A 24,452-nucleotide genomic window follows, 5' to 3' on the forward strand; every position below is an offset into this window, starting at 1 on the left:
TGAGATATCGTTTTATTGTATTCTCCCTGCCCTTTATCTTTAAGGTGCACATACATACGTAGAATGCTGGGTCTCTATCTGTCTCGTTCTCCCTGTCTACCTACACGCCCTCCCTTCACATTAAGCTGTGTACATGCGCGGTTGGTAGAACAGTCATTTTCATTTTTTTTTTTTTTTTTTTTAAACCATACCCTGTTGATGTTTACCCTGTTGATGAATTGTTTATAATTATTGTTTCATTTCATTCACCAGTTTGTTTTTGTTGTTATTTTCTGTTTTATCTCACAGATACGGATCTCTGGTGGTTTCGTGGTTGGGAACAAACCCAGGACAAAGTAATCTAGAGGTCAACAAAAAGTGATGGAGAATAGAGTGAAGGAATGGTGTTGTCGACCTCGAGATCCCTTTTCCCTTAACTTTATTAGGTTTGACCCTAGACCCCGAACCACTCAGAACCGTTTAAAATCAGTATTAGGCCCGACCCCCTAGAACAGTAGGCCTTATGCCATCTGCCCATAGATTTCCCATCGGGAACAAATTAGAATTCCACTCATGTTTCACCATACACATAATTGTTTTATGTTTTTCTTTTCTAAGACACTGTATTTTGCTAAAACGCTGTTACCCCTCCCTACCTAGTATTAGGATTCATTTGATCATTCCTTCTCCCCTCAATTAATTAATATGGTATTTTGACTATTCATTTTCCAGATCCCAGATCTGCTTCATTATATAGATTATGTAAACTGAATTATCCCATCTTTGGACAATCTAAATTTCCTTCCATTAGGATTCATTATCCCACCTCATCATATTTTATTTTGGACTTCATATTTTAGTAATAGGGACCCCTTCCCCTTCCATTTCATTTTGTTATGTTGAGTTTGGCTTGACTAGGCATATATATCCTCCCCTGGATAGACTTGATTCTATATTTGGCCTTCATGGTACTAATGGACTCGCCAGGAAGCGACACGACATCATCAATTACCCTGTCCCCCCCTCTCCAAGCTCTGCTTGGTATAAGAACTGTTAGGGGCATCTCCGGCCGTTTTCTCCCGTTTGAATCACAGAGATCAAGTATCTGTCAATGAGAAAGTATAGGCTGATATTGTCACCTATGGGTCACCTGTTATGTCACCCATCCTGGGGGCGGGGCGAAGATTCGGCTCCGACAACGAGCAAAGAAGAACCATCCAGTGTCTGCTCTGATGAGCCACAATGAACATTGCCATGGGCACTTTCGACGGCACAGCGTGCTGCAACATTGCTGAGTTCCTTGGGAACCCCGAAGACCTCGAGAGAGAAAAGTCATTCTGTCTCTCTCCCACAGTACCATCTGAATAAGGAGTGATTGTTTGCCTAGTCTTAAGTCAAAACTATTTTTTATTTTTCATTGTTCCTGGTTCCACTGTTTCCATTCTGGTTCTATTCCCCTCCTGATCCTTAATATAGAGTTAATTTTATTTCTCATCTCCCAATTGACCCTTATATTATTTTAAATTTAATTCCCTGAAGATTGATTATTGACTATTGATCACATTTGACACTTCATCCACAAAACGTGATGGAGTTGATAGATAATTTTGAGTTATGGTAGATCTGTTACTTTGGTATTTTTGTGGACTGGTGTCAATGTTTCCCTTTGGCCCAGACCGTGTTCTCCTTATCCTATTTATGTCATGTCACCCTCCACGTGCCTAATCATCTCAGACCTATATTATCCTTTATATTATTATATTATGGATTGCCTGACGCCAAGTTAAGATTCACTGTCTGTCCCCAGTCAAAAGTTGGCTTGTATACTGAGAGGTCTATTTGGATATAACACTGCATGTATTTGACCTTGGTGCCTAGTGAGAAAGTAGATAAGAGTATTTCTCTCTGTTAAGAGTTCACCGCTAGCCGGGAAAGAAATGTTATCTTCAGGTTGCCATAGCAACGCCAGCCTCAGTGCTTTCCCGGTCTATGGCTCTCCATGACGGAACTAAGGAAGCTGTCCCAATATCAGTCTCATCATCTATGTGCTGGTCCAATGAGCGCTTGACAACCAGTGCCAGCGTGGAATAGCGGAAACTAACTGTGTATTCAGCCAATGAAGGTGTATCAACAATTGACGTATTCTACAGTATTAATGCCTGTGAAATGAATTGTTCGTGAGAGAGAACCCTGTGCAGTTTGTCGCACAGGGTGAGAGTTTTTTGTAATTTGGCTGTGTGTGGATCTGTTCTGTCTCTCTGATCTGAAAATGAATAGACATTAATCATATTCTGCTGACTGGACAATCCTTCTTCCTGGTGGTTTCATCTTTTTATTGAGTACTCAAGGTATTTTTCTAAAAGAGTATTTCCTGCTTAAAGTAATCCTGTTAAAGCTAATTGTGAACTTGGTCATCTAAAAGATTTGGTAACCATTTACCATTGTGGTGCTGAGTATTATGTGTACTCTTTGAGTACTTTCTCAAAAGTATTTTTTTTATAGTTATAGCCCTGTGTAGCTCAGTAATTCAGTATTATACAGTCCTTTATATCCTTGGTGAATCATTATTTGTCCCTTCTGCATTTTATATGCAACTAATTGGTTTTATCTTAATTATAAATCCATCACAGGGTTCTTGAAGACTCATACACTTGTTGGCGGTGCCGGATTTGAGCCCATGACTTTGTGGTCCAGAGGCGAGTGCTCAACCGACTCAACCGGCTATCCAGACATAATCAGTTGTCTTACTGTAAACAGCTAAATCATTGTGTTGTTGATGACAATTATGTGTGTCCTGGTTTTGGGGATGTCTATCCATTGCTACAGTGCGTTTGCTGTCAATATTTTCACGTACAAACTTCTCTTCGACTGGGATTTCAGATAATCGGCCATAGATTGTGTGTAGAACTTTTCACGACTACCTTTTTTCACTGACGAAAACTAAATGGAAACTAAATGAAAACTAAGTTATGATGACTAAAACCAAACTTTTTGAAAAGCCTATGGGGAAAATTAATGGGGAATTATTTCTTGGGTCTCTCGTCGTTCTGAAAGGGGCGGGACTGCCAACGCTCTATAGTGGACAAGAGATCCAGTATAAGTCATTATACACGTGGCTATATTTCAGTGTGTAAAATCAGTCATTAAGACGGCATCGAGGCCCGCCAAAATACATTTTAGCCGACTAAATCAACTGTAGAACCTGTAGATTTAGTCGACTAAAATCTTGTGATATTTAGTCGACTAAAACTAGACTAACACTACCTCTTTATTCTGCATTTTGAGCCACAGACCACCATGAGATTTATAGCCTCTCAAACCCAAGACTTTTGAATATTGTGTTACGTTGGATACATTTGTCTGCTTTTTGTGTTTCATTCTGACAGAAGATAAATACAAATTTTCTCTGTCCATTGGAAAACTCATGTCCAATTACTTTTTAGGATTAATATCAAAAGTAGTAATCTACTTTAGGGCTTTCACTTCTAGTGATTTTTACTAGTTGACTAGTTGCCTAGTTTACTAGTCCACTAGTCGTTTAACTATAGGCCTACTTATGTAAAAAACAAAAAAAAACAAAAAAAACAATATATAATTTTAATAATAGTTGTACATTTAAAAACTGTAATATTGGTGACTAACAATCTAGATGATCTTGAGGCCAAACAAAAACAACTAGTCTTATCAACTAGTCAACATAGTGCCAACAAGGTGGACTAGTGGATTTAACTATAGTCGACTAGTTGAATAGTCAACTAGTTGCTTAAAGCCCTATGCTCTTGTGTGACGCTGTAGTATGATCGAGTAGGACGTTAATTTAGGGGGGAAAAACAAAGTTAGAATATGGAGATAAGAGGTTTCTGCCCGACAGCAATATAATAATAATCATTAGGGTTGTCCCGATCAGATTTATATATTCAATATCAGATATTATATCCATACCATGGTATTAGACTGGATAGTGTCTGTGATTTTGGATATTGTACTATTGTGATAGTACTGTATTGGCAGATACTCAAAATCAAATGATCGGAATCGGATCGGGAACCAAAAAAAACGTGATCGGGACATCCCTAATAATCATGATCAATCCTATGTATAGTGTCGTAGTCGAGTCCACCTAAAGCGAGACCAAGTCAAGAGCAATTCCGGCGTGGGAGGGGATCGAGTCCGAGTCGAGACAGAGAGCGACGGGAGGCGAGAGCCGCGAGACCGAGACCAGATTAAAAAATAAAATAAAATCTAATTTGCTATAGGTACAGAAAACACTGCGAGAGCAGGCAGGCACGTCAGCTGCACTCCGTTATTTAACAAGATAGCTGTCTATAAGTGCCAGACAACTCTCTTATGTTAATAATGTGAACAGGCTCCTCATAATATGGGCATGATACATTTATTTCATTGCATTAATTGTAGTGACTCGAGTGGACTCGGTGGGGGAGAGTCCCGAGTACCTTGGTCCGAGACAGAGTCAAATTAAGGTAGAGACCGAGACGAGACTGGGTCAATGAAAATTTGAACTCGAGATGAGTCAAGGACTCGAGTACTACAACACAAGTACTAGTATGTACACTTTATTTGTCAATAAAAAACCACCATTGTCAATATTTCACTATATCTACTGACTGTATATTGATATCTGACCTGTTAGGACCTGTATGCTGTACACTAGGATATAGCCTATGTTTTTTCCTTAAAAAAAAAAGGTACCCTGTCTAATAAGACAAATATGCCTTCAAACATTACACTTGCCCTCTACAATTAAAATAAAACAAATAAAAACACCTTCAATATTTTATCTTTCATAAAAAGAGAATCTTTCATTCAATAAGAACTGCTCCCGTCGCAAGTTGATGATGTCATAATGTCCATGTGTGGTGCAGCCCTATGGGATGAGTATGGAATGCATTCATAATGTTTTAATGCATAGTTGTCTTATTAGCCAGGCCGGGTTCCTTTTAACACCTGCTGCAAACCTGTACAATCAAGCCACTAGAGGCTCCATCTAAATAGGGAACCAAACATGTTGTGGTTCCTGAGATGTGTGGATGTTTTTAAGAAAACTATTTTTATAGACATAATGTAATATTGGTTTGGTTTTCCGTATTATATTGTATTGATACAGTACTGTAGCTGGTATGTAGAGCATTGCAGTCGTGCCCTCGACGAGCGGCCCGGAAGAGAATTTCCCATTCATTTCCCCCATAGACGTTTCAGAAAGTATTTATATAAAGACCTTTACGCTGCGGACAAAGCCAACTCGGCTGGTGACAAATCATGACAATAAACACAATGTTTTGGGCCCAACAAATAATTAGAAAGAAGAAAAAAATCACACCCGTAACACCCCGGAACTTCCAGACCCACAGGAACTCGCCCAGGGTGCCGGCCCGGTTCCGCCGCACCGCCCCGCGTCCGAAACGGTCAAGAAGTGACAGTTACTGTGTGGTGGTCCCCAGGGGGTCCCTCTACTGTACTGTACTGATACACCCATGAAATCATCATATATACAGTTAATATGTATGTGTGTGTTAGGCTGCACAACAGTGACACTTGGTTTTGAAAACCAACCAAATGCTATTTTCGTGCACAGACACAGCCAGGAACACACAAAGCTACTTAATGAAGTGGTTGCACCATTTAAAAAGGGCAGTGTACAACACTTTTTGTTGTTTTTCTTCTTTCCAATTATTTGTTGGGCCCCAAAACATTGTGTTTTATTGTCATGATTTGTCACCATCCTAGTTGTCTTTGTCTGAGGCTTACAGGTCTTTAAATAAATACTTTATGAAACGTCTATGGGAAAGATGGGGCCGCTCGTCCTCATGAAAGGGGGCGGGACTGCGACGCTCTATTGTGAATATGTCAGTTCATCATTCAAAGGCAAGCGGACGCGCAGGCACACACGTGCACACGCACACACACACACACACACACACACACACACGACACCGCTAAGATTCATTTTAAAAGCATTTTAATGGCTTTTTGCACATATGTAACAGAGAGGGCAAAGTTCTACAGGTGCAGATCCAACTACCAGTGACCCCTCCCCCCCCCACCCCCAAACTCCAAAAACCACACGCATTAACTCGCCTACACCCCCTCCCTCCCCCACAACCCCACCCGCTATGGCAAAAGAAAAACAAGCACCCCTTCTCCGCCAAGACACCCACCCACCCGACCCACCCCACCCCGCCCCCACCAATCGTGGCATTGTTGATTGTGCAATTATGAAGAAATATGTCATTACTATAGGTACAGTGACAGGGGGGAGGGGGAGGGGAATGCAACACTAATCCATCGTTTTATCAAACAAGCCAGAGAGAGAGAGAGAGAGAGAGAGAGAGAGAGAGAGAGAGAGAGACAGAGACAGAGAGACAGAGAGAGAGAGAGCGATAGAGCAAAAACTATAATGACACAGACGGCTTCAGACTTGGGTCAAGCAGTTAAAATAGTTTGTTTCAAATCACTTCCAGTTGTTTCGAAACTGCTTTAATGTGAAGCATTCGTTTTTTTGGTCTATTCTGACGAGTAACAGACCAGAGAAATGGCATTCAGTGTTCTTTTTTTTCTCCATTTGAAATAATCGACTCCCGTTTCAGTTCCGGCAGGCAAGAGCAATCGATTATAGAGAGAGAGAGAAGGAATTAAGGAGCGACTGGTTCAGAATCTCGTTTGGCTCGCCAAGTCTGAGTCGTATATATAGGAACGCAGAGCGTTTTTTAAAAGCCGACCAAAGCAAAGCGACCATTTATTTTTTCCTGCGACACAACTCATCCCAGCAAATTGCTTTTAAACCACCCCACCCCACCCCACCCCCACCCCCTCCTCCCCTCCCCCAACTGTATCCACGCCACTGTAATAGACCACCACGCTTTTAAACTTCATTTTATTTGTTTCATAGTTAACACCTATGTCTTCATAACTTGTTTGAACTAAATACATTTCTTAAACATACATTTTTATTGTGAAAACAAAAACAATAATAATACAATCGGGGGGGGGAAGGAAAAAGATAACGAATCTCAAAATAACTAAAATAAGTAACTAAGGGGCAGAGGAAGTGTTAAGCCCCGACGCATACATTGCCGCGCGTCAGGAAACCGAGCCGACCTACAGTAGCTCGCGACGCGTCTAAAACGCACAGCACCGCAAGCTTGCAGGTCGGTTAATTCTAGGCGCACGACAATGTCTCCGCGACGGGACCACAAAACAAGGCTTCAAGATAACACAAAGTAGTAAACAGAATTAAAAACTTAGTGGATGGTTCTTCATGAGTTATTAAACATTCGGACCGGTCTTAGTTCTTAAGTTTTATTTTCTCCCCCCCTCATCATCTCGAGGGATGTCCTTCATTCATCGTTTAGAAGTGTACGAAGCTGTTTATGTTGTATTTTCTTTTTAGGCAAATAAAACATTACACGTTATATAATGAAGCTTATTACGTTTGGTAGCTCTTAATATCATTATTAGTAGTAGTAGTAGTAACAATAAGTGAAAATTAAACACAGGTTTACCTTTTTAAACAGTTTTTGTTATACACAAGTTATACATACAGTTTCAAAGCACCTCATGGGGGGGGTAACTCTTTAAAATTTGCCAACATTAATGACCCAACACCGTGTTTAGTACTGAAGCAACCCTCAGCCAAACATTACTACATCGCACGTTGCCGCTTGACATTAACGTATAATTCCAGCAGACTCGCAACATGTACTCGACCGTATGTATATACGGCAGTACGCAGCATTACCACCGCGTACTTTGACTACTAGACAGTTTAATATGCCGGAATTAAGTTGTCGTCAAAATTGAGTCCTACTGCTGTACCAGCGTAGAATGGCTTCTTGCTGCATCCATCTCCCCGTTTTGCGGAAAAAACGTCAATAACGCACGACTCTCTCTCTATCAACAATAGTGCGTTTAACATGCAATCGTGGTGTTGGTTCAAACCCCCAATTTATGCTTCATCGTGTGACAACGTCTGGAAACGACAGAAAATAGCCGATATACGAGTTGACGAGGCATCGTGAGCTTGTATGTGTTGTTGCTGTTTCTGGGGGCTAAAGCAGTCATTTAACTGCGGGCTGCATTGTAAAGAGTTACCCGTTGCAAACTGGTTTTCCCCTCCGGCCACCACATTGGTCTCGTCACGTCGACGGACGGACAGACGGGCGGCGGCCTCGGGAAGAAGACGAGGACAGGAAGCTACGAACTATCACCCACGAAGAACGCAGGAACGAAACATTTGTGAGTGAAAAACAAAAACAAAATAGAAATAGTGACGAGATGAAAGCAGCGAAACGATGACGAGGAAACAAAACAAACAAACAAAAGAACTAGGAAGAAACTAAACAAAAAGAACAATAAGTCTTAAATCGGAATATTCTGGAATCTCTTCTTCAGTTGGTGCTTTATTGTTGTTGTTCTGCGGCAAACTCTGGATGTTACCGTGTTTCGTTTTGTATTTTGTATGTTTATTTACGACAGCAGCTGCCAAAGCGGTTTGCATTCCCCTTTTTCCACATTTTTTTTTACTCTTTCAAAGATTTTTTTTCTCTTCATTCCGTTTTTTTTTCTTCTCCCTCGCCTTTTCCACTCCTTATCTTAGAAATAAAAAAAAGAGAAAATAAAAAGGAGACATTTCTTTCTTTTTTTCTGTTCGTTGTTTCCGCTCTGAGCCGACCCAGACGAGTTTAGAGGCACGAAGAGGAGGGACCACATTTTGGCTCTGAGCTAGCATGCTGGAATCACTCTGAGGAGGAGGAGGAGAAGCGGAGAGGAGAGCAGGAGAGAGGAGGAGAGAAGAGGAGAGAAGGAGGAGAGGAGGAGGAGAAGAGAAGTGAGGAGATCAGGAGAGAAGAGGAGATGAGATCAGAGAAGAGGAGGAGAAGAGGAGGAGAGGAGGAGAAGAGAAAAGAGATGAGATCAGAGAATAGGAGAAGAGAGCAGAGGAGAGGAGAGGAGAGACGAGGAGGAGAGGAGAGGAGCGTCCGTCAGAGAAGCCATCTGAGGGAGGCTCTACTTCTTCTTGCTGAACAGGCTGAAGCGCTTCTCCTTGTCCTTCTCTCGCTTGCCGGGGCTCGACTCAGTGGGGGTGGCGGTGGAGGCCACGGTGCAGGCGGGGAGCGTCTGGGCGCGGGCGGCGGGGGCGGGCGTGCTATGGCTGCTGGGGGTGACCTCCGACCTCCCGATCGACACGGCCACGGAGATGGCCGGAATCCAGCTGTTCATCTCCTCCTGAGAGAGAGAGAGACAGAGAGAGGGTCACACACTAACTACCATCCAGCTGTTTAACTGCTCCTGAGAGAGGATTACACACCATTTAATATCAAGGTATTTACTGTAGGTATGACAGCGGCTGCTATCATCCAGAGCGGCTTAACATTAACAAGGTAAAAATAGTCACATGCACAATATGGCAAAAATAGAAGAGTCTGGGACGTGTGGAGCGTTGTCCAGGGTGTTTTAGGGAAGGGAGAAGAGTCTAGGACGTGTGGAGCATTGTCCAGGGAGTTTTAGGGAAAGGAGAAGAGTCTAGGACATGTGGAGTGTTGTCCAGGGTGTTTTAGGGAAGGTTCAGACAGATTTCCTGTATTAGCTGGGACGTAGAGTTGGGTCTGGCTTTGACGGTATGGGTACGGGTGCCGTGCCTTAGGTTGGTTGGCCTTGTGGGCCATCAGTTTTTCGTGCTTGTAAGAGCAGCAACTGGGAGCCAATGGAACGAGCGAGACAATGAAAATGTTGGCTGGTTGAAAACCATCTGTGCTGCGGCATTCTGGATCAACTGGATGGGGTGGCCAGAGAGGACGGCGGTACAGAGGTCAAGCTTTGACCCCCGTCCCCCCTCCCCCCCGTCCCCCCCCCCCACACACACACACACACACACACACACACACACACACACACACACACACACACACACACACACACACACACACACACACACACACACACACACACACACACACACACACACACACACACACACACACACACACACACACACACACACACACACACAGTACTCACTTCATCTTTGGCTTGGAACAGATACTCGTTTCCATCAGTTACTCTGTGGAAACAAACATATAATATTCATAGTTATACCTTCAATATTACACATTTAAGGTAGCATGTTAGCATTCGTTTTCAGTATAAATTTGTACCACTATACCTCTGTTTTTTGCCAACTGTTAATAAAGCATTCAATCAATCTCTACAAGCTGTAGATCGACCATTTTCGGCAAAGAGGTTTGGTGGTGAAGAGGAAAAATGTTTACCAAGGGACACGTCGATTTAAAAAAAAGAAAATCACACCCGTGTGAAGTGAGGGGCACTCTTATTATACATCATTATACATCATCTCATTCTCACGAACAACTGAATTTATGTGATTGGTTGGTTAAATGTATGTCATATTTGGCGGGCATTTGACCTAATTTCTCCTTTCATTGTCAATGACACGAGACGCGTCGGGACAAAAGCTGTAGCTAGCGCCCCTCAAAAAAAAGGCTACCCCTGGAGAAAATGTATGTACGCTGGTATAAATTGCCCCGGGTATGGAGTGTGTGAACACCAACATACTGTAGTAAAAAGTGCTTTGGACAAAACCTCTTAACTCCATTGGACCCTCAAAATATCTGCTAAAGCAAGTAACTCCACCACCTCTCCCCATCTCATGGAAGTAATTGACAATATATAAAGTTACAACACCAACTTTGATGAGGCTGTAATGCTTTGTTTCAAAAAAAAAAAAAATATATATATATATATATATATATATATATATATATATATATTCTGAAAATTTTATATTTTTCATTTCCTGAAAAATGAACATTTTGGAGTTATGAGGTTTCCTCCCGACAGCAGAGATATGTATGTATGTACGCTTGTATAAATTCCCCTGGGTATGGAGCATGTGAACACCAACGTACTGTATACGGTACGTATGTACGCTGGTATAAATTCTCCCGGGTATGGAGCGTGTGAACACCAACGTACTGTACTGTATGTACGCTGGTATAAATTCCCCCGGGTATGGACTCGGAGCATGTGAACACCAACGTACTTGAGCTTGAAGACGTGTTTCTTCTTCTTGTACTCGGTGGCTGCAGCGCACGCGGCCTCCAGCAGGCTGACGGGGATCTCGCTGTGGTACGGAACACCCTGCGCCGCGCTGCGCTGGTCCTTGTAGAAGCCCATCTCTGATTGGTTGATCACACAGTACACGTTGTGCCAGGACCTGACGCACACGCAGACACACACACACAAATTGATCACCCATCAACTCCTATTATAAGATTTCAACAAAAGAAAAGCTTTCTGTTCTGCTTTCAGTGGGGAGGAGGCTCCACTTCCGTTTTATATTTTAATCATGATAGATCATCCGTTGCTCCAGACGAAAGCATTTGGAAATTGCGAGAGGCAACAGTCTGACAACGCGAGACTACATGCGCCTGGACCACTAGGACACCGGGCACCCCCTATTCTTTGTCTTTTAGACTGTCCGAAAACAATACAAAACCCCCAAATCCAACCAAAACCGAACCCACCGCCTTGTGCAAGCAAACATAACTCTTACCGGTTGGAAGCCTTCTTGTTATGTCCCTCCCACTCGTGCTTGCGATACAGGAAGCCCTCCAGCTGTGAAGTGGGCGAGGCGTCCTGCAGCGTTTTGGCGGGAAGCGTGGCGGCCAGGCTGGCCTTGCCCTTGCGGGAGTCGGTGGGAGACCCTGTGGGGGCGCCGGGCTCCGACACGCCGTTCACCACCTCGCTGCCGGTCTCTCCGTTGTCCTGGAAACCAACCCAAACACAAGAGACGGAGTCACAGAGATGCAGGCGCAGTCTGAATGTCACACACGCATGCAGGCACGCACGCACACACACACACACACTCCATTCTTACCATGATACGCTTGAAATAACTCACCCACACTTGTGTCTCACACACAACATATGTACTTTCATAGACAACTCAATAGACCACACACACACACACACACACACACAGACACAGACACACACACACACACACACACACACACACACACACAGAGGAGTAAATCACATGTAGAGCAGAGGCATGCAGACAGTAGCATCAGGCTGTGTAGTGCAGATTTAATTACAGAATAAATTTAAATGCTAAAATAAACAAGTAACATTGTTTAATTCAAATTATTTCGGCTTTCGGGTGGAAATTTTGTACGTCCAAGAACCTGTGATCCAATGTAGTTAACATTAATATTAAGTTACAAGGTGTACATATTTTGTAAATATTTATAAAAACCCACAGACAGACTCAAAGGAGAACCTTGTTTCCAACCAAGGTTCACGTTTTAGGTTGTTATTAGAGATTGTAAAAGATGAGTGTTGAAATTGAACTGGTCACAAAAGATCACGGGATCTATTGAACGTGAAGGGGGAGGTACTAGCGGACTGCCATACTGCGTGGTGTAGGCTCAATACGTCAGCTTGTCACCTCCCCCTTCAGAATTCAGTAGATCCTGTCACCTCCCCCTTCACATTCAGTAGATCCTGTCAACTCCCCCTTCACATTCAGTAGATCCTGTCAACTCCCCCTTCAGAATTCAGTAGATCCTGTCACCTCCCCCTTCACATTCAGTAGATCCTGTCAACTCCCCCTTCACATTCAGTATATCCTGTCAACTCCCCCTTCACATTCAGTAGATCCTGTCACCTCCCCCTTCAGTAGATCCTGTCACCTCCCCCTTCAGTAGATCCTGTCACCTCCCCCTTCAGTAGATCCTGTCACCTCCCCCTTCAATAGATCCTGTCACCTCCCCCTTCACATTCAGTAGATCCTGTCACATCCCCATTCAGTAGATCCTGTCACCTCCCCCTTCAGTAGATCCTGTCACCTCCCCCTTCACATTCAGTAGATCCTGTCACCTCCCCATTCAGTAGATCCTGTCACCTCCCCATTCAGTAGATCCTGTCACCTCCCCCTTCAGTAGATCCTGTCACCTCCCCCTTCACATTCAGTAGATCCTGTCACCTCCCCCTTCAGTAGATCCTGTCACCTCCCCATTCAGTAGATCCTGTCACCTCCCCCTTCAGTAGATCCTGTCACCTCCCCCTTCACATTCAGTAGATCCTGTCACCTCCCCCTTCACATTCAGTAGATCCTGTCACCTCCCCCTTCACATTCAGTAGATCCTGTCACCTCCCCCTTCACATTCAGTAGATTCTGTGATCTTTTGTGGCCAGATGTAAGATCCTGCTGTCTAGTATAGTACATAATTTAAAATAATCAACATAAAATTGTGTATTTAAAAAAAAAAAAAAATAAGGCATTTAGCTACTTACTAGCCCGGATGCTGCGTCAAAAGAAAAATCACAAAAATGGCTAAACGAAAGAAAGCAACTAATTATTTTTAATACACTCTAATAACGACCTAAAACATGAACACTGGCTTTAAAAAAAAAGAAGAAAAGTTGTCCTTTAACCACTTTCAAGCTGGCGTCTCTATTTTAGTCTTAAGTTTCAAAATAAAATGGCAACAATTATTCTACGAGCTCACAACGTGTCTGTCACATCCATATGCCTGTTTGCATTTATTATTATTATTATTATATTATTATTATGTTTTGTATTTATTTGTAGATTGGTCACAACGCATCAGAAACGCGACACATTGTGAGCTTGTAGATCGGCATTCTTAAACATTTTGAAAGCGAACTTGGTTAAGTGTGTGTGTGGATTTTATACAAATTTATTTGTGACTAAATTGGAACGCAGGTTAATGTTTCCATTTCCTGAAAAGTAACTATTTTCCAACACATATAAACCTTCCACCCGACAGCGCTGTTATGTTAGATAATTAAACTAGGTTTATGTATTAGATCAAGTTTATGTAATATAGGAGTGTGAATGTGTTTCGGCCACAGTGTGAGCTGATCGAGCGTTGGAATACAGCCCCGATTAGAATCATTTTAAACACACAACATGCAACAGATCACACACAAATCACACCACAACAACACACAACACCACCGCTGGTCACCACGGAGACCAGCGGAGAAAAAGAGAGCTAGCGAAAGGGGAGAGAGGGGAAGATTGTAAAAGCACAAACAAACACACATAAATCTCAAACAATTATCCACAAAATTGCTTGAACTCATTATTCGTATTGAGCATCATTATTGGGGACGAGTGAGGGGGAGATTGCGATTGGCCTAGTAGTTATCACGGAAGGGTTGTTTTACAATTCGAATTTTGTTTTTTTCATTTATTTGCACACCACACCCACTCCAATCGGTCTGGTATTACCCCATGCACTGGGCTCGGCGGGGCTCGACCAATGGCGGACGCTCTTACTGAGAGCTCATCATCAGAGGCCTGGACCACTCTCCTGGGGATGGCTTTACTGAAAGATGGTCAAAGGGCTGGACCAATCCTGGGAGGCTTTACTGAAAGATGGTCAAAGGGCTGGACCAATCCTGGGAGCTTTTTTGTTTTAAAGCGAGATCCTGTGTACTGTGTCAGACTCTTCACGCATGGTTTTGTTCGTTTGTTTGTTTGTGTTTGAATATGTTTTATAATGTAATTTGAACAATATGTCAGCTGAATCAAATACAAATGGTGAATACATCCCTGGCTGTATTTATACACCTTTAATGACACCTCACCACCACCACCACTACGCGCTAATTACATAAACTACACCTTAACTTCACCCCAAGTACACATTAACCACTTGAACCCTGTAGTCTAAGTTGCACTGACTGCACGCTATCTTCACTGCCGAGTGGAATAGTATGAGAGTGGCGACACTAGCGTTGACTCCCATTGTAACAATGGAATGCGTTAGTGCTCATTCTATCTCAATGGGATTGTTCCAATGTTTGGAACTATAGCCCATAGGCACCCGCTTTGCGGGGGGGTCAAAGTGTGTGGCCACTCTCTTACTATTCCACTCGGCTTCACTGTATCCTCGATGTTCCATGTACACCCAATCTCTTTGACGACAACAGCATCGCAAGCTTGTAGATCTGCTATATCTGTTTTGTTCCTCACACCCACACCCAGAATAAAGCATAGCAGTGGCGGCAAAAAAGGGAAAAGTTACATGCAGGGTTGTCCCGATTTTTCTTTTTTTGTTGCTCCCGATCCGATTTCCGATCATTTGATTTTGAGTATCTGCCGATTCCGATTTTTCCTGATCCGATATTTCTATTGTTTATAGAACATTTATGACATATCACAATAGCATAATATCCCAAATCAGAGACAAAAAACAGTCTAATATCATGATATGGATATACTGTAGGCCTAATCCTGATACTGGGGATGTCTCGATCACGTTTGTTTGCTCCCGATGCCGATCATTTGACAATGACGCCCTCGATTTCCGGATCGGATCGGGACAACCATGGTTACAAGCTACAGTGTTTTATGGCCATGATTCACCAGGATCCTGGATGGCTCTCCTCGGTTCCAGGCTTATAAAATAATAATAATTTCAATATTTTTGGGAAATCTCCACTATCCATATCCACGGTCAGTGGAACCAGAGCGAGTATACACCCTGTAGCCACTGCTAAGCTGGGGTGCAAGTGGTTCAACTACAATGCATAGATCATGTTCTTGTGACCACCGCGCTCTGACTTACACTGCGTTACCAGTTTAAAACATCATAGAAGAGGAGAAGGGTCGCACACACCAAGAACTCCATTTCAACAGATATATTTTCTACATGTCAGGACAGACGTTTCCACTATCGGATGTCCCGATCCGATTTATAGAACACGCTAATTCCATATCACAATAGTACAATATCCCAAATCACAGACAATATCCAGTTTTTTGACACCCGATCCGATTCCGATCATTTGAAAATGACGTGATCGGCCCCGATTTCCGATCACCCGATCCGATCGGGACAAGCCTAGTTTCGGCTATCTAGCCTTCATCAGTGTCATGATTGTCATCACACTGATGAAGCCGAAACGTCTGTCCTCCTGATTGTGTAGAAAATAAATCTGTTGAAAATGAGTTCTTGGTGTGTGCAACCCTTCTCCAATTCTATAAACTACAATGCAGCCACACATAGACACACTAACTACAAATAACATCTGTGATGATGATGATGTGAACACAGGTAGACCCAGAATGGAAATTAATGAAATGCACAATGATTAAAAACAGCAGGTCGATCATGTCTAGCAGCATGCTAACGTTTGACACACAACAGTGGATAACATGAGATGTACACACACGCAGGCACGCACGCACACACACACGCGCACACACAGACATGTAGTGCTCCATATCAAATACATCATATTTATTTAGATTTTCATTGGGCGATGAGTGTTAGTAAACAAGGACGGGATTTGTGGATGCATGTACACGTGCGTTTTTCTTTTTTGGGGGGGAGGTGGGGGGGATGGGGGGGATGGGGGTCTACATGCAACAGAAACCATGAGGAGAAAATGATATGAAATCACCAGAAACAATAATGATGAAAAAACAACATTCAAATAATAATACATTTGGGTGCAGAAACATGGAAAATGTTGGTCGGTTGGTTGACATGTGACTCGCTAATGATATTAAAGTGAAACTCACACGCACACGCACACAGACACACACGCACGTTTGTATTACTATACTTGTGGGGACCTCGGCATTTTAGGACGGAAAAGGAAATGGCAGGAAACACCGGGGACAATTATAGCCACACAGTCAGCGGCTTGTAAATCAGCTATTTCTGTGTTACTGCGACATCGCCACACAGTCAGCAGCTTGTAGATCAGCTATTTCTGTGTTACTGTGACATCGCCACACAGTCAGCAGCTTGCAGATCAGCTATTTCTGTGTTACTGTGACATCGCCACACAACTCTAATCCTTCTTTCAAACTCTAAATCCCTTTTAACCATGAAACAATCATTTCTAGGGATGCACCCATATGGAAATGATTGGCCGATACCGATGTTTAAAATACACTGATACCGATACCGATACTAAACATGTCTATTTAGTTTTTGATGTTTTTATTTCCCACTTTTGTGCCAGGGAAACAAATACATCTTCAGTACAAGATATAAATGTTCATAATCGATAGCTTGGTTTGTCAGCTGCAGATAACCAACACACCAACGTAGCCAACGCAAAATATATGCTTATCAAGAACAGATAAATATCAGCTACTGCCATCGGTTCGATCGTCCGATTCAGATATGTGGACCGATATATCGGTCGCATCCCTAATAAATTATCTTGTAAGGAAGGACCAGTGTCGCGTCTATTTTTGCACAAGTACAGTAACACACACACACACACACACACACACACACACACACACACACACACACACACACACACACACACACACACACACACACACACACACACACACACACACACACACACACACACACACACACACACACACACACACACACACACACACACACACACACACACACACACACACACACACACACACACACACACACGTGTATGGGAATGAACAGAAGAATGAGATGATAGAGGAATGTCTGGAAGGATGTTATCACATAGATAGTATTGTGTACACACAGTATCATACCAGTATGATACATTGTACTGAGCGTACTGTACTGTGTACTGTTATGTGTAGTAGTATTGCGTCCCGTGAAGTAGTACTTTACTATAAGAGTTTGTGTACTTCAATATGTACTACTCACGGAATACATACAGTATTGTACTGTACTATACGGGCTTACAGGACCACAATGGAAACAAGCCCTCAGGGCTTTTTCTGTGATGTCCTTTTAGCACCATTGTATACCGTAATTCTACCACTGTACTATTCGCAAACTGTTAACAAAGTATTCAATCAATCAATACTATGCAACGCTACGGTAACAGTGCTATTGCATGGAGGAATGTGTACAGTATTAAAATATTAAATGGTGTCTTTTAAATGTCACAGACAACTTCAGACGAGGGGACTTTAATAATAACCAGCTGTGTCATTGTTTTAGCATCATCAGGTGCTGTGTCATGTTTTAGCATAATCAGGTGCTGTGTCACTGTTTTAGCATCAGGTGCTGTGTCATTGTTTTAGCATCAGGTGCTGTGTCATTGTTTTAGCATCATCAGGTGCTGTGTCATTGTTTTAGCATCATCAGGTGCTGTGTCATTGTTTTAGCATCATCAGGTGCTGTGTCATTGTTTTAGCATCATCAGGTGCTGTGTCATTGTTTTAGCATCATCAGGTGCTGTGTCATGTTTTAGCATAATCAGGTGCTGTGTCACTGTTTTAGCATCATCAGGTGCTGTGTCATGTTTTAGCATAATCAGGTGCTGTGTCACTGTTTTAGCATCAGGTGCGTAAGCTGTTTACACCCGTATTTTGGGTGTAAAGGCATTTTCCAAACTTCCCACGTCAGCAGTCGTCTTTATTTTGTCGGTGGATTTTGCGGAGGGACGCTCTCTCAGGTCTGCTCGGATGCAGACTTACATGGGACCAAAATGTGGCTGTATGTCATTAGAATGTCTTATTCTAGACAAGTAACGTGGGAAGTTTGAAAAATTCCTTTACACCCAAAATATTAGTGTAAACAGCGTAGTGATTCGGGCCCATTGTGAGTTCCATTTTAGTCAATATGGGCAAACGGCGGCGTTTACCCACAGTGAGAAAAGCACTCATGATTCATAGAACCGTGGTTATGTTTGTAACATTATCAGTTGTTATGCCATATTTTGTGATCAGATGTTTTTGTCGTATTACCGGGTGTTATGCCATGTTTTGTGATCATGTGTTTTGTTGTATTATCGGGTGTTATGCCATGTTTTGTGACCAGGTGTTTTGCGTGGTGTGTATCAGGTGTTGGCGGCGGTCCACAAAGTGAGTCTGTAAATGATGACGTACACCAATAGAACAATAAGAAGCTGAGGAGAGAGGAGGACTGGAGTTTCCAGCTGAGAGGAGGAGGAGGGACAGAGGGTGGGGAGGAGGAGAGAAGAAGAGTAAAATAAGGGGAGGAATGCAACAAAAAAAGAAGTGTGTGTGTGGTTTCCAACAGGTCCCATCATGCAGCACTCAGTCACTCTCAGTCAGTCACACCAACATGTGTTCCTCTGGACGGAAGTCTCTGAGGCTACGCGCACACTGCCAGATCAAATCACACACACTGTTGCAATGTTGATTTTGACAGCAGAGTTCGGTTTGGTTTTAGTCACGGTCATATTTTTGTGATCTGAAATGTTCCAGTTTTAGTCGACGAAACATCATCAACGGTCAGATTCGCTCGCAGTGTGAACGACGCCTCACAGAGCGGTCAGATTCGCTCGCAGTGTGAACGACGCCTCACAGAGCGCTCAGATTCGCTCACAGTGTGAACGACGCCTCGGAGATCATCACACGCGAACACTTTCCATTTGACACTCGAGTGTGTCTAGCGCAGTAGACGGAATGTTGTTCAGTGGATAAATAAGAGATAGTGGAACGTTGGTCCTAAACATCTCCTTACAATGTTAGCCTTCCCACAAACCATCCACGGGGCTGACTCAACAGACGAGCAACTGCCCCAATGAGTCACCCCCCCTAAAGCGCTCTAGATGGCAGCAACAGTATGACTGTTCTCCCCTGGACCAGGTTTCTTTGACCAGGACATTTCATTCATAGAAACCGACATTGTGAGCCAGCAGGTTATTTAGAGCTCTTGCAAACCTCCGAATCCGAGAGCAAAATAACAGTACAATCAAAACAAAGGGAAAACAATAAGAATAAATGTGCTAATGCTAGTTAGTGTTCTTTGTGTTCTGACATCTCAAACCCCAAGAGCAAAACAACAGCCCCAGCGACACAATTCAAAGCTGAACCGGTTGAGTCCAGTTAGATCGTGTAGTTCAGTTCTGTTCCGGCTGGTATTTTGGGGATATAAAACAACAGAAATCTAATTAGGGAAATGATTAACATCAGAAACACACACCTCACAGTCGACAAGGGAGACATGTTTGTAGCGCACACGGCTAACCAAAGCTAATCCTAGTGTGTATAATACATATTAAAAGACCACCATTAACCTACTATAGCAGTCTAACGTACATCCTTCTACAACAGAATGGAATTAAAATTAAAAGGTAGCGGAGAAAGATGAATTAAGCTGTGGCTTCAAATTAAAACACGTTACACTTACAAAAAACAAGAAAGAAAGAAAGAAAGAAAGAAAGAAAGAAAGAAAGAAAAAAAGAAAGAAAAGAAGGACATTACTATTCAACAAGGACAACATGATGAATATTAATGGAATGGAACATTCGTCGTGTGTGTGTGTGTGCGTGTGCGTGTGTGTTTTCGTGCGTGCGTGTCAGGGTGGATGTGTGCACGTGCGTGTGTGGATGTGTGTGCGTGCGTGTGTGTCAGGGTGCGTGCGCGTCAGGGTGTGTGTGTGCGCGTGTGCGTGCGCGTGTGTCAGGGTGTGTGTGCAGCCTTGCGGCCCTGCAGCGTGCTACTCTGGTAGGCAGGAGAGCGATAACTAACCCGGGGAGAATCCTGGTCCGATGGCTGTCCGTTCTGAAGAGACCCCTGATCGCCCTCTCTGGAGAGAGAGAGACACACACACACAGAATGTTAGTGGGATCCATAGAGTTATGATTCAATTATTTCACATTGCAGCGATCCATATTACACGCACAGACGCACACACGCACACACACACACACACACACACACACACACGCGGTGCTCATTCAACACTTTCGCGTTCATGTAAGCCCAGCCATTTTCTCCAACCCAGAAGGACGGGTGAAAAACGCCTCATTGCTCTGAGGTGAGCAACTCAATGCTGAGTGGACGGGAGGGGAAATGCAGACGTTTTAATTTTTTTACATTAACCAATTGAACCCTCCCATCCCTATTCTTAGCCGAACATGAAAATAGCAGATCTACAAGCTCACAACACGTTGACAGACAGACAGACAGACAGACAGACAGACAGACCTCTGGGTGGGGGCTGCTGCATTCATACTCCAGTTTGAGGTGATAGCTGATCACCGCGGTGTAGTTTTTTAAGGGTTAGAAAACTACAACATTACGCCATTCGCCACAGTGATCAGCTCTCACCGCGGACACAGACATATCTCTCTGTTTTTACTGTCAGACAAGTGAAGTGGCCCTTTAATGACATCACCGCGAGTATGATGGCCTCGACTCGTTATGAAGCCGACGGTGATAGGTGAAGGTGATAACTTATCACCAAAAACTGGAGTATGTATTTGTATGAGCCTTTAGACAGACAGACATACCTCTGGGTGGGGGTCTCGGTGGGGGGGGTCTCGGCAGGGGGGGGCTGTCTACTCCTCTCCTCGTCCTCCTGCCTTCGTCTCACTTCCAGCAACTCCATCTGGGACAGGAAACAGGAAACAGGAAGTCAGGCTCCCCCTCATCTAAACCAGTGGTTTTCATATCATTGAGGTCCATTATCTATGACATCATCTGAGCCACGGACCACCGTTTGATGACATTATCTATGACATCATCTGAGCCACGGACCAACGTTGCAGTGTGCGTTGCAGTAATCTAAACGAGACAGTACAAAGGCATGGGTCAGTTTCTTGGCGTCCGCCAATGAGAGGAAAGGTCTGACTCTTGCAATGTTTCTTAGGTGGTGAAAATATATTTTTGTGACATTACTAATGTGCTTTTCAAGGTTTAACTCGTGGTCTAGAATAACACCCAGGTTTTTCACAGTTGGTTTAACCTGTGAGGACAAGTTTCCGAATTTGTTCATTAATGAAGTATTTTGATCGTCTGTACCAATGATGAGGATTTCGGTTTTTTCTTGGTTTAGTTTAAGGAAGTTATTGTTCATCCACTGCTGACATCATCTATGCATCATCTGAGCCACGGCCCACCGTTTGATGACATTATCTATGACATCATCTGAGCCACGGACCACCGTTTGATGACATTATCTATGACATCATCTGAGCCACGGACCACCGTTTGATGACATTATCTATGACATCATCTGAGCCACGGACCACCGTTTGATGACATTATCTATGACATCATCTGAGCCACGGACCACCGTTTGATGACATTTAGCCTCTCAGTCAGACCCAAAACTACAGAATATTTTGTTAAGAGAGATAACAGGCAAACTATCAAAATAGCAATTATACTACATTCTCCAATTGTGTAGACTTGTAAATTAACGTGCGTGCACACAATTTACGTAATTTGCGTACCGTGGTCAGCCTCTCCAGAGCAGAGAACCTCTCCTCCCAGTGTGTGTGTGTGTGTGTGTGTGTGTGTGTGTGTGTGTGTGTGTGCTGTACCGTGGTCAGTCTCTCCAGGGCGGAGAACCTCTCCTCCCAGGTGGCCGCTGACTTCTCGAAGGCCTCGTGCCTCTTGATGAGCTTCTCCACCTCGTCCACGCTCTGGCCCATCTCCCTATTGGTCAGGTACGGGTCCTGACCCAGCAGCCACGCCTCCGCCACGCCCGCGTCCCGCGAGAACTGGTGCACCTCCAAGACTACAGAGAGAGAGAGAGAGAGAGAGAAAGCGAGAGAGAGAGAGAGAGAGAGAGCATTTACACCAGGGGTATTCAACTGGCGGCTGGTGGTGGCGACTGTGGCCCCTGGAAGTATATATATATATATATATATATATATATTTTTTTTAAAGGGCCAATGAAAGTTAGTGTGTGTGTATGAAATGTGTGTGTGTGTGAGTGTGAGTGTGAGTGTGAGTGTGTGTGTGTGTGTGTGTGTGTGTGTGTGTGCGCGTGTGTGAGTGAGTGAGTGAGTGAGTGAGAGAGAGAGAGAGACCCCTCCCTGCCTGGCTTCCCTCCCCCGAACACGGGCCAACTGTGTTCGCACAGAGGTGTGTCCACCGAATCCACCGCGGTGGATTCGAACCCACAGGAGAGGAGACTTCAGTGCTTACCCAGTCTAAGCCACTCCCATCTGTCCTCCCACTTGTCAATCATGTCTTTCCTCTTGTCAGTCAACTGTAGCAACTTCTCTTTAATCTGAGGCAGAAAACAAACAAACAGAATTATATTTGCTATATGTCGTTCATGTGTTGTGTTCATTGTCTGTGGAATCCCTATATAAATAGGGGAATCTTAGAATCTTGAAGCATATAGTGTTTGTGAACATACCTCTTCTGAAGCATAGTGCTTGTATAAACATACCTCTTCTGAAGCATAGTGCCTGTATAAACTAGGGCCGGGACTTTAACGCGTTAATTGAGATTAATTAACTACAGAAAAACTAACGCGTTAAAAATTAACGCATTTAATCGCACCTTTTTTTCACGGCGGAACGTTTCTCACTGGGCGCATTTCTAGGCTCATTAGGCTGCTGCACTCCTTGCACGGCTTGCAGGGGGAGGAGCAGCAGCAGCAGTCCAGTCCACTCTACACTACAGCTCCGTCAGACAACAACTTACAACACCCAAACGTTTGCTCCGTGGATGGGACATTTAGATTTAAAAGCGGATGGACGCGTGGATAGCAGCATGGTTGTGTGCAATGTCAGAGGGAAAGGATCCATAAGCCATATGACCAATGTTAGCTTCCATGGTCCATGCTAGCTCTGGTCCATAGCCAGAGCTATGGATCAGAGCTAGCTTCCATGCTAGCTGCTTCAGCTTAGCATGTCTCGCAGAGTAGAGGCTTGCATGCCTTGCAGAGGCTCGCAGAGATTTCACCACAGCACGAAGCTGTCAAGCTGTCCTCGATGCGAAACCTGAAGCAGCAAGTGTGAAAGTCCGTGGTCAGACAATGGTCTGCCCCAACCCCATGTGAAATGCACTCCCCAGCTAGTTCATTCCACCGTTTTTTATTTTGTTCCATTGTCTAAGTGTTAACTCCCTAATAAAGTTGTTTTTTTCTTTTCTCATGCCCCACCATGTAAAGCACATTTGAGTATTCATAGACACTTTATATAGGCACTTGCTGCAATTGTTTATCTGTTGGAGAAAAAAAAGTTGTATTGCTTAAAGGGGAATACCCCTCATTTTCAACATTTTTCTATGGAGTTGTGTGTAAAACTGGAAATAATAAAAAGTCACCCCATTTTGTGTTGCCTAGAACTGGAGGTCTGACAAAAAACAGTAACACTATGAAGTACAGCTTTGTGTAGTCACTATTCATTGATTCACTGGGATACCAAAAAACATTTAAAAAAAAAGGTTTATCACTGTTCTCGGGTTGAATATTGATATGCGATTAAAATGCGATTAATCGAGATTAATTAATCACAAAGCTTCTATTTAATTAGATTCAAATTTGTAATCGAGTCCCAGCTCTAGTATAAACATACCTCTTCTGAAGCATAGTGCTTGTATAAACATACCTCTTTAAACATACCTCTTCTGAAGCATAGTGCTGGTATAAACATACCTCTTCTGAAGCATAGTGCTTGTATAAACATACCTCTTTAAACATACCTCTTCTGAAGCATAGTGCTGGTATAAACATACCTCTTCTGAAGCATAGTGC

The 24,452-nt window shown here is 43.4% G+C and overlaps 1 protein-coding gene across 5 annotated transcripts in view; it reads right to left on the reverse strand.

The window, feature by feature from the left end:
- Nucleotides 1-6,854: 6,854 nt before the first annotated feature.
- LOC306930565 (spectrin beta chain, non-erythrocytic 1-like) overlaps nucleotides 6,855-24,452 on the reverse strand; it is a 141,836-nt gene continuing 124,238 nt past the window's right edge. For all 5 annotated transcript variants that reach the window (XM_079511593.1, XM_079511594.1, XM_079511591.1 and 2 more), the window contains 8 exons: nucleotides 22,892-22,976; nucleotides 22,282-22,478; nucleotides 21,247-21,344; nucleotides 20,483-20,540; nucleotides 11,570-11,781; nucleotides 11,057-11,230; nucleotides 10,015-10,057; nucleotides 6,855-9,222 (listed from right to left, as the gene is read on the reverse strand). In XM_079511593.1, coding sequence (XP_079367719.1) covers nucleotides 9,004-9,222; nucleotides 10,015-10,057; nucleotides 11,057-11,230; nucleotides 11,570-11,781; nucleotides 20,483-20,540; nucleotides 21,247-21,344; nucleotides 22,282-22,478; nucleotides 22,892-22,976 — 1,086 coding nt within the window. In that variant the 3' untranslated portion in view covers nucleotides 6,855-9,003. The remainder of the gene's footprint in view (nucleotides 9,223-10,014; nucleotides 10,058-11,056; nucleotides 11,231-11,569; nucleotides 11,782-20,482; nucleotides 20,541-21,246; nucleotides 21,345-22,281; nucleotides 22,479-22,891; nucleotides 22,977-24,452) is intronic.

The sequence above is a fragment of the Electrona antarctica genome (assembly GCF_951216825.1).
Source record: "Electrona antarctica genome assembly, chromosome: 10".
NCBI lineage: Eukaryota > Metazoa > Chordata > Actinopteri > Myctophiformes > Myctophidae > Electrona > Electrona antarctica.